General features: G+C 39.2%; 1 protein-coding gene across 4 annotated transcripts in view; it reads left to right on the top strand.

Annotated features, from left to right (window-relative positions):
- LOC129765074 (NADPH--cytochrome P450 reductase) overlaps positions 1-15,577 on the top strand; it is a 58,207-nt gene that overhangs the window by 25,345 nt on the left and 17,285 nt on the right. For 3 of the 4 annotated variants that reach the window (XM_055764927.1, XM_055764934.1, XM_055764950.1), the window contains 3 exons: positions 11,617-11,890; positions 11,955-12,147; positions 12,209-12,358. In XM_055764927.1, the coding sequence (XP_055620902.1) occupies positions 11,718-11,890; positions 11,955-12,147; positions 12,209-12,358 (516 nt within the window). In that variant the 5' untranslated portion in view covers positions 11,617-11,717. Of the gene's footprint in view, positions 1-10,837; positions 10,980-11,616; positions 11,891-11,954; positions 12,148-12,208; positions 12,359-15,577 lie in introns of those variants that run through there. The other variant, XM_055764942.1, reaches the window with a different exon arrangement.

Here is a 15,577-nt window from a genome sequence, read left to right as displayed (position 1 = left end):
AAAGGCACTTGTCCAAAAAAGTTACTCCTATACTCGCGTCGGTGTGTCAGACCGAAAGTGGTAAAAAAAAGACACACGTCCCCTTTGTACCAACACATGTGATACGCCAAACGATGTCGAACGACGAATAACGAAGCTAGAGAGAATCGCAAAGTCGTAGTGTTGATATTTTCTGAGAAATGAACGAATTATTGATTTGTCGGTCTGACAGACCAATGCGCGAGTATAGGAGTGTTAACCAGGAACGGTGGCCTTAGCGTATGGACTCTGCTTCGTGGTTAGAAAATGAATGTTTTTTTCGGAAAGCAACTTTCGGGCTCAGATGTACAGTGTCGGACAAAACAATAAGACCACTGCACTCAAAATTAATTTTTAAGCTCATTTTAGACATCCTAAAACATCACTTTGAATTAGCTTAAAAATATCATATAGGGTAATATTGCGAGTTTGTGCATAATATAATATATATGTTACAGCAATATAAGAGCAATATACGAGAGCAAAATAAGAAATTATCTGTAAATAAGTACGAATCAAAGATTGCACACGTGGGTGACGTCCCAATTGAATCCCTATTGAACTGATAGGAGCCAACCTATCGTGTTCCCCACTGACTTTTTCCGATTGTGTTCCCCACTCAAGGCTGGTTGAGAGTTCCCGTGAACGTGAACATGAACAAGCGGTGAAATAGTACGATTCATTTCACGGTGAACACCATTGCGAACAATAGTTGTGCACCCGAGATCGAGTGGTTAGCGTCTCACATTATCATGCCGGGTGTTCGGGTTCGATTCCCGTTCTGGCCGGAGGATTTTTCGTCAAAGGAATTTCCTTCGACTTGCACTGTGGTCACGCGTATTCAAGAGCTTGCCCCTCGGAATACATTCAAGGCGTGTTATTTGGCTTAAGAAATCTCATCTAAGTATTAATAAATGACGCTAGTTAATGCATACGTTGAGACGGCAAAAGTTCCACAGGGAACGTTAACGCCATTCTAGAAGAAGACCATTGCGAACAAACAACTCAGAAAATCGTGGTGAATATAATGTTCTTGTTCATGCTCACGTTCATATTTAGGAGGTAGTACGCTATGGAAACCTGAACAAAAAAAAACTTATACTTATCTGGCCTAAAATGTTCTCGGGGATGTCTACTTTACTGTAGTTTTTGTCCCAAGTTTGTTCGGTGCTCCGTTCCAAAGTTACAAGCCAATTAGCGGACCTAAGTCTTTGCGTAAGGAGCGCGGATCCAAAATTTAAAACGCGTTTTTTTCGAAACTATCACTCGCAAACTGGTGGGAGTTCTTTGTTCTTTATTGCATTTCATCAAAAATCAATAATCAAAAATCAATTCCACTAGAAAAACTTGTAGGGGAAGTGGGGGCATAGTGGTCATTCTGAAGGTGGAAACAGAATGCCGCGTTGTGCGTTGCTTCTCATCAGCTGTCATTGCTTGCGTTTTGTGCTAAAACATTTGCCCGACGCAGTCTGCTGATTTGTAATCACAATCTAGCGTTCGCGTCACCTCTTTTCATGTGAACAAACACAAAGTAAAATTTAATCAGTCAACTTCAATCAACTTGTGGATCTGTAATTTCATTTTTTGATTACGCATCAATTTCCGTTTATCCATCATTACCTTAAATATAATGAATTCAGCCGATGTTCAGTTTGCATCGGTTGCTTAATTTTGCATAAGTATGAATACATAATAACTTCTTTATACTTGTTTTCAATGAATTTCAGTGGGATGGCCAGTGTTCCAAGCTTTATGGAGATAAATCGAATGCATTTAAAGCTTTTCGGAAACGTGGAACCATTGAGAATTTTCAAACGTATTTGGACCTTGAACCTTGAACCTTGAACCTTGAACTTGATCAAAGGGAAAAAACGTGCTTATTGGCGAAATTTCGTGGGAGGTTTATCACGAGAAACGTCAATGAAAAAATTATGGAGAGTGGCTCGAAACATGAGAAATCGCTCTTCATCCAATGAAAGCGAGGAATATTCACATCGATGGATTTTTAATTTTGCACGAAAGGTTTGTCCCGATCTCGCTCCAGTGCAAAGAATTATTCGAGATATACCACAAGATAGGTGCGATCTTGATTCCGAGTTTTCGATGGTAGAATTCTCTCTTGCTCTCCTTTCATGTAACAATTCTGCTCCGGGATCGGATAGAATTAAGTTCAACTTGCTGAAAAATCTCCCTGATGTGGCGAAACATCGCTTGTTGAACTTATTCAATCGGTTTCTGGAGCATAATATTGTTCCAGATGATTGGAGACAAGTACGAGTTATAGCTATTCAAAAACCCGGAAAACCCGCGTCCGACTTCAATTCGTACCGCCCAATAGCAATGCTGTCTTGTATACGGAAATTGTTGGAGAAAATGATCTTGTTTCGCCTTGATCATTGGGTTGAAACGAATGGCTTACTCTCAGATACACAATATGGGTTCCGCAGGGGCAAGGGGACGAATGATTGTCTTGCGTTGCTTTCTTCAGAAATTCAAATGGCTTACGCCGGAAAAAAACAAATGGCTTCAGTATTCTTGGACATAAAGGGGGCCTTTGATTCTGTTTCAATAGAGGTTTTGACAGACAAATTACACTCTCGGGGTCTGCCGCCTCTATTGAATAATATGTTATATAACTTGCTTTGTGAGAAGCATTTGAACTTTTCTCAGAGATGGTGGTTTTTTCTAGGAAGCATAGACCAGCAAAACCAAAGCTTCAACTTTTGGGTAAACCGATCACTCATGCTATGTCATTCAAGTATCTTGGGGTCTGGTTCGACTCCAAATGTACTTGGGGGGCCCATATTAGGTATCTGAGTAAAAAATGCCAACAAAGAATAAATTTTCTCCGTACAATCACCGGCACCTGGTGGGGAGCCCATCCCGAAGATCTTATTATGTTGTATCGAACAACTATTCTCTCAGTGATAGAGTATGGCAGTTTCTGTTTTCAATCAGCTGCCAAAACACACCTCATCAAACTCGAGCGAATTCAGTATCTTTGTCTCCGTATTGCGTTGGGATGTATGCCCTCAACGCATACCATGAGTCTCGAGGTTTTGGCAGACGTACTCCCACTAAAAGATCGCTTCAATTTATTATCTCTTCGGTTCCTCATCCGGTGTAAGGTTATGAACCCATTGGTGATCGGAAATTTTGAGCAGCTGATCGAGCTAAATTTTCATTCTGGATTCATGAGCTCATATCATGAATTCGTCTCCATGCAGGTTGATCCTTCTTCGTATATTCCCAACCGTGTTTGTTTCCTTGACTACATCAATTCCTCTGTGCATTTTGATCTGTCCATGAAGCAAGATATCCATGGATATTCAGATTACCAACGATCGAGGATCGCTCCAACGATCTTCGATGAAAAGTATGGGGGTATCAATTGTGATAATATGTACTTTACTGATGGGTCCTCTATGAATGAGTCCACAGGATTTGGAGTGTTCAACGAATTTTTTAGCACCTCACACAGTCTTCAGAATCCTTGCTCAGTGTATATTGCTGAATTGGCAGCGATACACTGGGCGCTGGACAGCGTCGCCTCACGACCTGTTGAACACTATTACATTGTAACGGATAGTCTTAGCTCTGTCGAAGCTATCCGTTCAGTGAGGCCGGAAAAGCACTCGCCGTACTTCCTTGAGAGAATACGAAAAATTTTGAGTGCTTTATCCAGACGCTGTTATGTCATTACCTTTGTCTGGGTCCCTTTACATTGCTCAATTCTGGGTAATGAGAGGGCTGACTCATTAGCAAAGGTAGGTGCAATTGAAGGCGATATTTATCAGCGTCAAATCGCCTTCAATGAATTTTATTCTTTAGTCCGCAAAAATACCATAGTTAACTGGCAACGCAAATGGAACGAAGATGAATTGGGCCGGTGGCTCCACTCGATTATCTCTAAGGTTAGCCTCAAACCATGGTTCAAAAGTCTGGACTTGAGTCGGAATTTTATTCGCACCTTCTCCCGACTCATGTCCAATCACTGTTCGTTAGATGCGCTACTCTTTCGTATTAATCTTGCCGACAACAATCTTTGTGTTTGTGTTGTTTGGTCGTGCGAGCTGTATCTTGTCGCCAGATCGAATTTAGTAGTCACCCTTCGGGCCCGAGGAAGGCAGCCCATGATGCCGGTGAGAGACGTGTTGGCTCGGTTAGACCTTGATTACATGTCCCAAATATATGTATTCCTTAAAGCTATCGATCTTCGTGTGTGATTGTCCTTACACCCTTAGTTTTTCCTGTTCCTTTTCCTTTGTGAGAGATCGGATCCCTTCTTAAGAATAAGATGAAATGTAAATACATATTAGATATAAGATAGGTTTAAGAATTGAGTGTGATGAGTGTGATTGAGAGTGTGAGTGTGATCATTGTCAATATATCCTCATATCCCCTCCTTTTCCTGAAGAAAATATGTCACCCTTCTAAACTCGAGTCGATCGCGAGTAATCGGTTTCCTATATTATTAACATTAGAATTAAGGAAAAATGTTTATATACTAGTAACAATACAGTAAGGAGTTCGGCTCCTTTAAACCTATGTAACTGAGCCTGTAAAAATAAACGATTTAAATAAAAAAAAAAAAAAAAAATTAAATTTCAGTTCGTATCCAAATCTTGTTCTTGTTGTGTCCACGAATTGGTTGAATGTTTTTAAAAACAACACATTGACATATTCGGCGCAAGCAGTTTAGAACAAATGTTAGCGTTTAGTACAACGATGCTAATGACGCAACGCGTTATTGTGGGTGGTTAAATGGAAACACACATGTTTAAAATGAAGTGTCAAAGCACAATTGTCGTGACGCGACGCATAGCGCGGCATTCTGGTCCCACCTTAAGGAATATGTCCATTTCCAGCGTCCACATGCCGCTACAATTCCCGTTAAGAATTCAAAATAGTACATTTTTCATCATTAGGAAAAAAGGCGAAAAATGGAACTTTTTTTGCTTGGGAGTAAAGTGGTCACTCGCACATATTAAGCTAAATGGGATAGATTCAAGCGTTTTTTCGTCCTAATTTGTTCTAATCATATTCAATATAGTAGGTACATGTATGAAATAAGCTTGGTCTATTCACCTAGCGTCTCAATTCAAATTTTCTCATGCATACAAAAACGTTGTAAGAAACACATAACGTTCCGCATAATGAGGCTTGATTTAGTTGGAGTGGCATATTGTTCCAGGGTCAAAGCCACAACAGGAACCTCTTCAAGAACAGAATGTGATGAGGTATATTAGCTTTAGTAAACAGAACATTGTAGGTCGTTATGCATCTATGACCACTTTGCCCCAAACATCAAAGTAATTTCTATGCTAATTAATCGCTGAGATTGTACAAAATATATGTTCACCTCTTCTAGAATATGTGAACAGTCGTCCAAACTGATGATTTGTCCAATATATCAGATTGAATAAACTAAATTTCACGAGAAATATCCTAGATACCATGCGCACAGAACTACGGCCGAATGGCTATCGAGAGAGCAATTTCTGTTTTTATTTATATTTCGACATGTGACAGCTCTACTGGAGTACAGGGTGACTCAAAATTCATTAAATTCTTCAAACCTGAGGTGCCTATCAATACGGTGTCAATAGTCAACAGTAATACTACCAAACAAGCGGGTGATCACTTTGCCGCCCATGACCAATTTGCCCCCACTATCCCTACCAGTTTACAAGATTTTGGCTGCAAGGGTTTAACGAACCGGTTGCGGCTATTCGGGGGACTGTCTAATTGACATAAATTTATTTTTTGTTCGTTAGGTAATGTATACCTAAGAAAACCGTGATATCAGATTAATCATAGTAATTTATTTTCTCGTTTTAAAAAAATGCGCAAATTACATATTTTTTATGATGTTCATAGTGTACTACCCCCTTAAATGTTCGCCAGTAAACGTGAAGTAAATACATATACAGTTGTTCACGAAGCAACCAGGTTTTTCGATCCGTGTATAGATCCGATTGAAGAAAATTGCATTCATATGAAAATTTTCATTGGAAACTCGAGAGTTGCTTAACATATCCTTCTACAGTTCACGGAGAAAAAAAAATTCAAAATGCCTTGGGACATTCGAACGTGAAAATGAACGGGGAAATATTTTGACGTCTAAATTCACCACTGTTTTCGCGTTCACGTTCACCGAAGTCGGCGAACTATGGTGAATTTACTAACATCTCGATTCCACGGTGAAATTTCAGCATCGTAGTGAAATATTGAAATAATCCATTTTTATCAATATGAATTGTGTTTAAATACGTTTTTCAACTAGAAAATGTTTCTTCCTATGGTTTCAAGATGTTTTATATATAGACTGATGAATAATTAACAAAAAAGTGTTTGTTCACGTTCACGTTCACGAGAGATCTGAACCGGCCTTCAGCAAAAAAAAAACTCTTCTATGTATACTCATAGGATCCAATTTAATATTATAATGTGGTGTAAAATTCGCATACATCGGTATGACAGCACCAGTGGTCATGTGGATAGCCTGGTTGTGAGGAATAGCGTTTGGTTTTTTTTGTACAATTCCAAACTGACATTCAGTCTGAGAGAATGAGAAGTTTGTTCCCATACATACAAAAATTTAACACTCTTAGAATCTTAATCTCTTAGAAAAATCTTAATATATAGAAATTTTTTCGAAGAAATAAAACATATTCACAATTAGAAAAATACAACAGCATGCTGTGTTCCTGACGAGTCTGCATTTTTATAAATTGACCTATACTTTGTTATTCTTGTGCGAGGGAAACAAATCTCAGGTTTCCACTCGGTTCAATACTCGCGGGACGTTTTTTTGTGATTACACGCCGAATAATTATGTATCGGCAGAAACAGCGGGGAAATTGAATATGTTCAATTCGTTTACAATTGGTTAATTTTTTTTCCCTTTCAGGAAGCGTCTCCAAGCACCTCCCGTAGGAATTTGTATGTTGAATTAGTTTGTAGGATGAGGTGTGCATAGTGTTAGGTTAATTTTTATCTAGTTGGAATAAAATAAGGAGTCGGGAGTTCTACGTTCAAGAGAAGAGTTGTGTCTCTTGATACTAGAAAGAAAAGCCAGGCCTAGACCACTAAGCAACGCTGCATAAGTACCAAAATAACGCGTCAAAAAATAAGACTAAACTTCATGTCGCAAAAAAAATATGCCAAAAAAAGCTACTCCACCATTCCGTGCCAATCGTATAACCTTTTTTTTCTGATGACTTCTCGCACCCTGTTCGGCATAGAATCGATCAGTTTTTTAAAAGTGCTGACAGGGATCGCATATTAGGCGGCTTGGATTCTTCCCCATAGTTCATTGTTCCTGATCAGAAAATCATTTTTTCATTGTTCAGGCGATGCGTTTGAGATCGTTATCTTGCATGATGCCATTTTTCTATTTGAAAGTATATTTCCATGAACGATATGTTGTATCTGAATGAATTCAGTGGGGTAAGTGTACCAATTACGGAGGACATTGTCACCAACTTGCAGAAATTGGCTAATATATACTCTATTTTAGTTCAAAAGTATACAAAAGTATACTTTTTCTAGCAGTTTGAGCTCTGTTTTTGAAGATTCTCACTGATATTTCGATGATTCATTGACTAAATTGTATAACAATCATGTTTGAAAATGCCACTTCCATTTACCCATTATGGTAATAGTGTTCCTGGAGTTTCGTAATAAGTGTGGTAATTTAATTGTGGTAATAGTCGGTGTCACATGGAAAAAGTGTTAATAGGATTCAAATAATACTTCAATAATACTTTTTAAATAAAACTGCCTCTAAATCTTATTACTAGTATGCAATACTATGTCGTTAATTCCACACTCGACAAAAATTATGGGAACGGACCGCGAAGTCGAAAGTTGAGGATGGGATGTACCGTTCTGAATCATATTTCGGACACTTTGTTCTAATATCTTGAAATGCTTAATGCACTGATGATATAACATTAAAATAATATCACAATTGCTTCTTTAGAGTAATCCCTTGGTTTCACTATCATTTCACATGAGAACTACATTTGAATTATAACATAATCGGCAGAAATCTTACAACACTACTCATTATCGTTTGTGTTTGACGTTTGCTTATCGTGAGCACGTGAAATTTACCCGTTCATAAATATTTAAATTTCATCCGTGTTTCATCAGTTCTCATCATCGTTAACAGTTTACTGTGATTGCTTGGTAAGTGTATCGCAGTTGACTACAAAATATAATCAAGTGTAATGTAATTTTCGTCCAAAAAATTACAAAATGAAGTGTCCGAAATTTGAATTAATTCTGTCCGAAATTTGATTTAGTGTCCGAAGTTTGATTCTTATTCGCGTCATTTGAAAAGCATTATATTTGATGATTTTTTTATGTTTTCAATGAAATAGATACCAAAGTAGAAAGCTTAAAAGCATATTGAACTAATTTATTGAAAATATCAACCAAATAATACCTGTGCAGAAAGTTTAGATCTGTTTTCTGCATCATATGCCTTAAGCGTCCGAAATATTAGGTAAAAGTCAAAAAAGTCCTGCGGTATTTTTTTTGAATTTTCATTTGTTCATAAAATTAGTTACAATCATCTGTTTTAAGTCAAATATGCGCCGTTTTGTTCGATGACTTGTTCCCAACGAGATGCCAACTTCATAATACCCCTGTTATAGAAGCTTGCTTCCTTATTGGCAAAAAACTCGGATAGCCAATTTTCACAGGCCTCTTTTGTGGCTAACTTCTGACTACCTAGCTCGTTCGCCATGGACAAAAACAGGTGGTAGTCACTTGGTGCAAGGTCCGGACTATACGGCGGATGCAAAAGAACCTCCCATCCGAGCTCCCGGAGCTTCTGGCGCGTCACCAAAGAAGTGTGTGGCCTGGCGTTGTCCTGATGGAAGACAATGCGGCCTCTGTTTATCAAAGATGGTCTCTTCTTCATGAGTGCTACCTCCAAGCGGTCCAGTTGTTGGCAGTACAGGTCCGAATTGAGCGTTTGGCCATAGGGTAGCAGCTCATAATAGATTATTCCTTGACAATCCCACCAAACACACAAGAACAGGCCTTCCAGACAGATTTTGTGCTACATTATTTCAATATGCAAAGAACATCAATATCAATTATTTATATTCAAAATTTAAAAAATTAAGAACTTCCGGGATGATAATCTGAGAGAGAGAATTCAGAATCAAAAAAAAATTAAAAAGCATTACAAGTTCCGGTTATGATTTATCTTCTGGTAATGAGAAATTATTGTTTTTTTTTATCCTAATCCGGTATCCGGCAGGATACCCAATATCTGTTTCATCTCTAGATTAGACTATTGTTATGTGCTTCCCGGTTGGAAAATAACTGCCTGCTTTTCGTTGCTCAGCCTCTCTGCTAGCTGAAAAGAGAACATCAAGAAAGTTGTAATATATGCGTCTACACTGTGTTTGCATCAAAACAGCTACTCCACAGAATAAAAATCTCTTTATTTTGATAGCTGCTATACAAATAAAACATTTCCACATAATTCAAAAACTATTCGAGGAAACGGAACCAAATTTGGAAAGGAGAGGGGGTCCCATGAAAATAATGCACATATTTCAACCAAACATAACAACCAAACCAAACAAGACAATTGAAAATTTTCCGGAAAACTCTGAAGGAAAAAGGGAAAATCCGAAAAATTCAATTCGCATGTGTTCTACAACTACATATTGACAACCGTTGTTAGTCCATTTGATGTTTGCGGTAATGAAATTGATCTTCGTTAGAAAGTGAAATGAGTTATGTTGAAAAAATGCCTGGTCATACTGCCCCAAGCAGGTGTGACCATTCCGCCCCGTACATTTACGCTCAACAAAAATGAACTGATCTTTTACATGAAACGGCAGTGCAGCGCAATAAATCAGTGAAAATGTTCAGAAATAATACCATTACGAATTGATATATAGAGCAGAGTCATAAGTTTCAGTATGAAGTGTACGGAGCTTATTTTGTTATCTGCTTTTCTAATATGGTTTTCGTGATAATTAGTCAGTGTGAGATTTCTTTCAATATCTCCACAAAACAATTGAGTTTGAATACGGTTTTCACGGAGATACTTAATGAGAGTATTTCTAACACAATTGTTGGAAAATAAGTGTCATTGGTTAAGTAACAATCCCAAACGAAGAGTGGTCCATTTCGCCCCGCCTGGTCATATTGCCCCTATCTACCCTATATAATGAATCCTTTCCCTATCCGCTCTCTAATCCAGACGTAACTCGCTCAAAAGACACGTACTAGTCGAGCTTGTCCCCTTGAATACGTACTCCATTCATTAAATTTCAACTTCTGACTACAGGGCAATAGTTTAAGCTGTTAGTGCATTCATCGAAGAAACAGTGCGTCATCGTTAAATAAGACGTCGTTGTCGCTGTTTAACGGCTCTATTACTATCTGAACGAACCTCCCTTTTTGTTTACTACAACTCACCAACAAACCCCTCATAAATATCACTTAGGATCGTTCGAAGTGCATGAACATCAAAACACGCGCTACTCGAACGTGTGGACGAGAAGTATTCTCGTTTGCTCGGTTCGGAAGTGGCTCCAGTTCCATGGACTTATTTCACACAACCAGCCAACCTGCTCTTAGCTATCAGTAACGCGCACACGCGCGCTCGCACACACAGACGCAAACAAACCCCTCCTGATAAAGAAAATCACGCATTTCGCAATCTCATGGAACACAAGTCATCGTCAGCTCCGAAGCGCAGAGAGTTAAGCACTTCCAGGCACTTGCCTCTTCGATACTTGATTTGACCGAGTGGTGGTCAGTACGTATCCAGTGTTCGGCGCGCAAAGTACGTACGTGTGAGACGTGAAAACCAGGTGCAATAGTAGTTCCGTGGGAGTAGTTACCAGTGTTGCTTGAGTGTGTTGTGCGCACAATTGTGCGGACTTGACCTTCTCTGGTAGTGGCGCATAGTGCAATTAAGCGTAATGTATCGTTCCCTCGGAGATGTTTTTTGTTGTTCCACTGGAGAGATACGCTCGCCCACTTTAGCGTAGATATTATGACATGATTTTTGGGGCTTTTAAAACCCCAATGGGTAACCCTGAAATAAAACAGCATTGGCAGTGTTTTTGTGGTTGCTGGTTCGTTTCACACTTTAATTGAAGTCAACTTTGAAGGCAGGATTCCGCTTCTTAGCAAACTTGAGACCTCCAGCAAAAAGGAAGAGCATTGTTTGAAGAATTTCTTGGAATCATAGAAAACAATCAAACGATGCCTTTCCCCGCATCAACGATTGATGCGCACATAATTTCTCGACTTATTGAAGGTTGAAGAAAATTTGGGTTGAGTTCAAGAATTCATTACTGACATAAAAATGCGAATTCGCTTCTTCTGTTTTGCTCTCCCCGTTTTTATTTGGATTGTTTTTTAATACGCACCAATTACGGTATGAATGTCTGATTGTGGCGTTCCTCAACTGCGTTCATTTCACACGCGAGTGCAATTCTCAGTGGCGCAAACAGCGCCATCGCGAAATGTGTACAAAAATAATATGTATTGAACACCATATAATAGTGATTTCTGGCTGAAAACAATCTCTCTCTTTCTTACAAATTGCAGTCACCACCCTACCCTGGTTTTCCTCCCTGTTAGATTGGATCCGGTCCAGCGTAGATAGAAGATAAAAAATCTAATCATAGCTGAGAGGTCACCGCATAGAAATGGATGCACAAACCGAACCGGAGGTGCCACCGGCCGCTGTCACCGAGGAGCCATTCCTGGGGCCGCTGGACATCATTCTGCTGCTGGCGCTGGTTGCCGGCGCTGCCTGGTATCTACTGAAGGGCAAAAAGAAGGAAACACAGACTAGTCAGTTCAAGTCGTACACAATACAGTGAGTTTCTTGGATTTTTTTGCGTAGATTTTTGTTTCATAGAAATTTAATTGACTCTCCTCAGACCAACCGCAGTGAACAACATGACCATGGCGGAGAACTCATTCATCAAGAAGCTGAAATCGTCTGGCCGTAGGTTGGTGGTGTTCTACGGTTCCCAGACTGGTACGGCCGAGGAGTTCGCCGGTCGCTTGGCCAAGGAGGGTCTCCGCTATCAGCTGAAGGGTATGGTGGCGGATCCGGAAGAGTGTGATATGGTAATTGTGACTCTGATGAAAATGGTAGAACAATGAGCTATGCAGTGATCTTATTTCGTAGGAAGAACTGCTTTCCCTGAAAGATATCGACAAATCGTTGGCGGTTTTCTGTCTAGCTACGTACGGTGAGGGCGATCCAACTGATAACTGCATGGAGTTCTATGAGTGGATTCAGAATAATGACGTGGATTTCACGGGGCTGAATTATGCGGTGAGTAATTGTTGTTGCATTTTAACCCGTGATCTCGCTCTCGTAATCGTTTGAGAATGCAATGGATAGCACTGGAAAAAGGCTTCCGTATACAGAATCAATACCCAGTACGTTAGTTTCGACTGTCTTTTATATATAGGTAAAATGAATTTCTGTCTGTCTGATCCTTATAGACTTGGAAATTACTGAACCGATCGGCGTGAATATTTGCATGTGGGGCTCCCATACGAATGAATCATAAATTTCTGCATAATTCGAGAATTAATCAAGCCGATGGAGCCAAATTTGACATGCGAGGGTTTTTGAGGACGAAAAATGTTTCTATGATAGTTTGATATATCTCTTTGAGGGGGCTCCCCTCAAAAAATTCACAAATTTCAGCGTAACTCGAAAATAATTTGATCAAATAGAACCAAAACTGGAGTTTGTGAATTTTAGAATACAAGAAATGGTTTAATGATGATTCGACAGCCGTCTATCCTCGGAAAGGGGGTCACATACAAATGACACAAATATTTCAACCAAACATGACAATTGAAAATTTTAGAAAAAACTGTGAAGGAAAATGGAAAATTCGTAGAAACTAATTCACATATGTTCTACAATTAGATCGTGAAAAGCGTTGTTAGTGCATTTGATGTTTGCGCTAAGGAAATTGTTCAGAATTCAGATCAAAAAACGGCCTTCTATATCTATACACCCAGGTTTTTTTACGCGTTTTTTTTGCGCGATTTTTTTACGAGGCTTTTTTACGCGAATTTCCCAATTAATGCGGGTTTTTTTAAGCGGATTTTCCAATTAACGCGTTTTTTTTACGCGGTACCCGCGTAAAAAATTACCAATGCAATATCACATCTCTCCCTCAGCTCACATTTCTCTCTTATGCTCCCTCAGAGCATATTATGGTAATTAGTGCATGTAACGGAGCTTAGCGCTTATGAAAGAAATTAGTGCCGCACCTTATCACGATTCTCACGTGGAGTTTAGATGTTGGGTAACGGGGAGTTCTCCGGGCGGTACAACGGGGCGGGGTTTTTACGGGCAGCGATTCGTGAATGTGTTTCTCTGTCTACTTAGCTCTGGACGGTCCAACAGTGGTACTGCACAAGCATCGGCAGTGTACAAATCACAAGAGAATCTTCTAGCAACAGTAGCTACCAGAGACCAACGAAATTGCAGGAAAAACTACGGGGTTTCGGAAGCGAGCAACACTCAACTTTTTACTTCCGTTCTACGTTGTGTATTGAAACAATTTCATAATGTGTATGACAAATAAAACAATACAGAGGACGTGAATAATAGAATTCCAATAGGAATATTTTGAACAGATAGAAAGAGCAACTAACTTGCGCTACAAGATAATTCAGCGGTACAAGGATAGCCCCATTTGATATCTATTATTAGGTGACATGGTTTTTTTTACGCGGATTTTCCAATTATCGCGGTTTTTTTACGCGGATTTTCGGATTAACGCGGTCTTTTTACACGGATTTTCCAATTAACGCGGTTTTTTACGCGGATTTTCCAATTAACGCGGTTTTTTTACGAGGTACGTATCCCCCACGTAAAAAAAACTGGGTGTATATATAAAAATGGATTTCTGTCTGTCTGTCTGATTCTTATGGACTCGGAAACTACCGAACCGATCGACATAAAAATTGGTATGTAGGGGTTTTTGGGGTCGGGGAAGGTTTTTATGATTGTTGCTGCAGGGGCACTTTCACTGACGACCCTATCTGCAACTAGAAGCACGTCTACCAACAACGCCAAGCTGCCATACAAATGAAATACAAATTTCTGCATTACTCGAGAATTAATCAAGCAAATGAAACAAAATAAGGCATATGGAGGCTTTAGGATGCAATAAAAGTTTTTACGGTGGTTAGACACTCCACCCCCCTCTCTGAGGGGAAGCAACCATACAAATGAAAAACAAACTTCTGCATAACTCGAGAACTAATCAAGCAAATGGAGCCAAATTTGGGGTGTGAGGGTTTTTGGGTACGAAAAATGTTTCTATGTTGATATGACACCCCTTCCCCCTCTGGAAAGAAGAGAGGGGCTATTTCAACCAAACATATTCCAACCAAACATGACAATTGAAAATTTCCGAAAACTCTGAAGGAAAATGGGAAAATTCGAAAAAAATTACCCGCATGTGGTCTACAATTAAATATCGACATGCGTTGTCCATTTGATGTTTGCGCTAACGAAATTGATCTTCGTTCGAAAGTGGAAATGGATTTTAATGTGATAAAAAGCACTCCCGTATCGCCTCCTAACCATGAACGTGTGGATGTGATAACGAAAAATAAATTTTTGGCGGGACGAAGTTTGCCGGGTCAGCTAGTATAAACAAAAATGGATCGCCGAATGTGCTGGCAAGCGCAAAACTCGAGCAAAGAATCTGTCTTTATTTATTATTTTTTCTGTACCAAACTTGTATTCCGTGTAACGGAGAAACATGTAATGTACAAGTGATTGTAGAATTTTGAACGAGAATTGTGTCTGAAAATAATTATATATTATAATGACGAGTGTTGGTAGAAATACTAAGAAATTGATAGTAAAAGGAAATCATAAGGAAACTATTAGAATCAAAGAAGAGTTCTGCGATTGGACCCACGAACGTAAGAAAACGTGAATGTTTGAAAGTATTCATATCAAAAAATCATTTTTAGGTGCGATGAAGTTCGCCGGGTCAGCTAGTTATGCAATACAAATTTTGATTGACATCTCGTTTCGTTAATGATATCAGTTCGTGTATGGTGGAGCGTTAGAGTGAACAAAACGTTCATAAAATAGCACATACTTGAGACATCACTGCCTAGTAGCCTCTCTATACTCACGCATAGGTCTGACAGACCGAGAATGAATGAGGTGGCTGAATTAAATGAAGTTAAAGAAAAAAATATTTTCTGGAGTTTTTTCATTCAATTATAATTTTTTCTTTGAATAAATACCAGTAACGCCCAAAAATACACAACAGTAATATGTACTTCACTATTTTCCTGTTTAACTCGTTGCGGTTGTATGTCTGCGCTCAGCCAACTCGGCAAGGAAATATACAAATCTTACACTTCGTTCAACAATGTATCAGTTCACACTTTTTTAACCGGGTTTTAATGTCTAGTGAACTTGGTTACGAATCAGAACGGTGCTCCCATGAATGATAGATAACGGTACTCAATATAAACAAATGTTGTCACCCATGCCTAA

The sequence above is a fragment of the Toxorhynchites rutilus genome, chromosome 1 (assembly GCF_029784135.1).
Source record: "Toxorhynchites rutilus septentrionalis strain SRP chromosome 1, ASM2978413v1, whole genome shotgun sequence".
NCBI lineage: Eukaryota > Metazoa > Arthropoda > Insecta > Diptera > Culicidae > Toxorhynchites > Toxorhynchites rutilus.
Note: the sequence above shows the minus strand (reverse complement) of the source record. Positions and strands in the feature narration are given on the sequence as shown.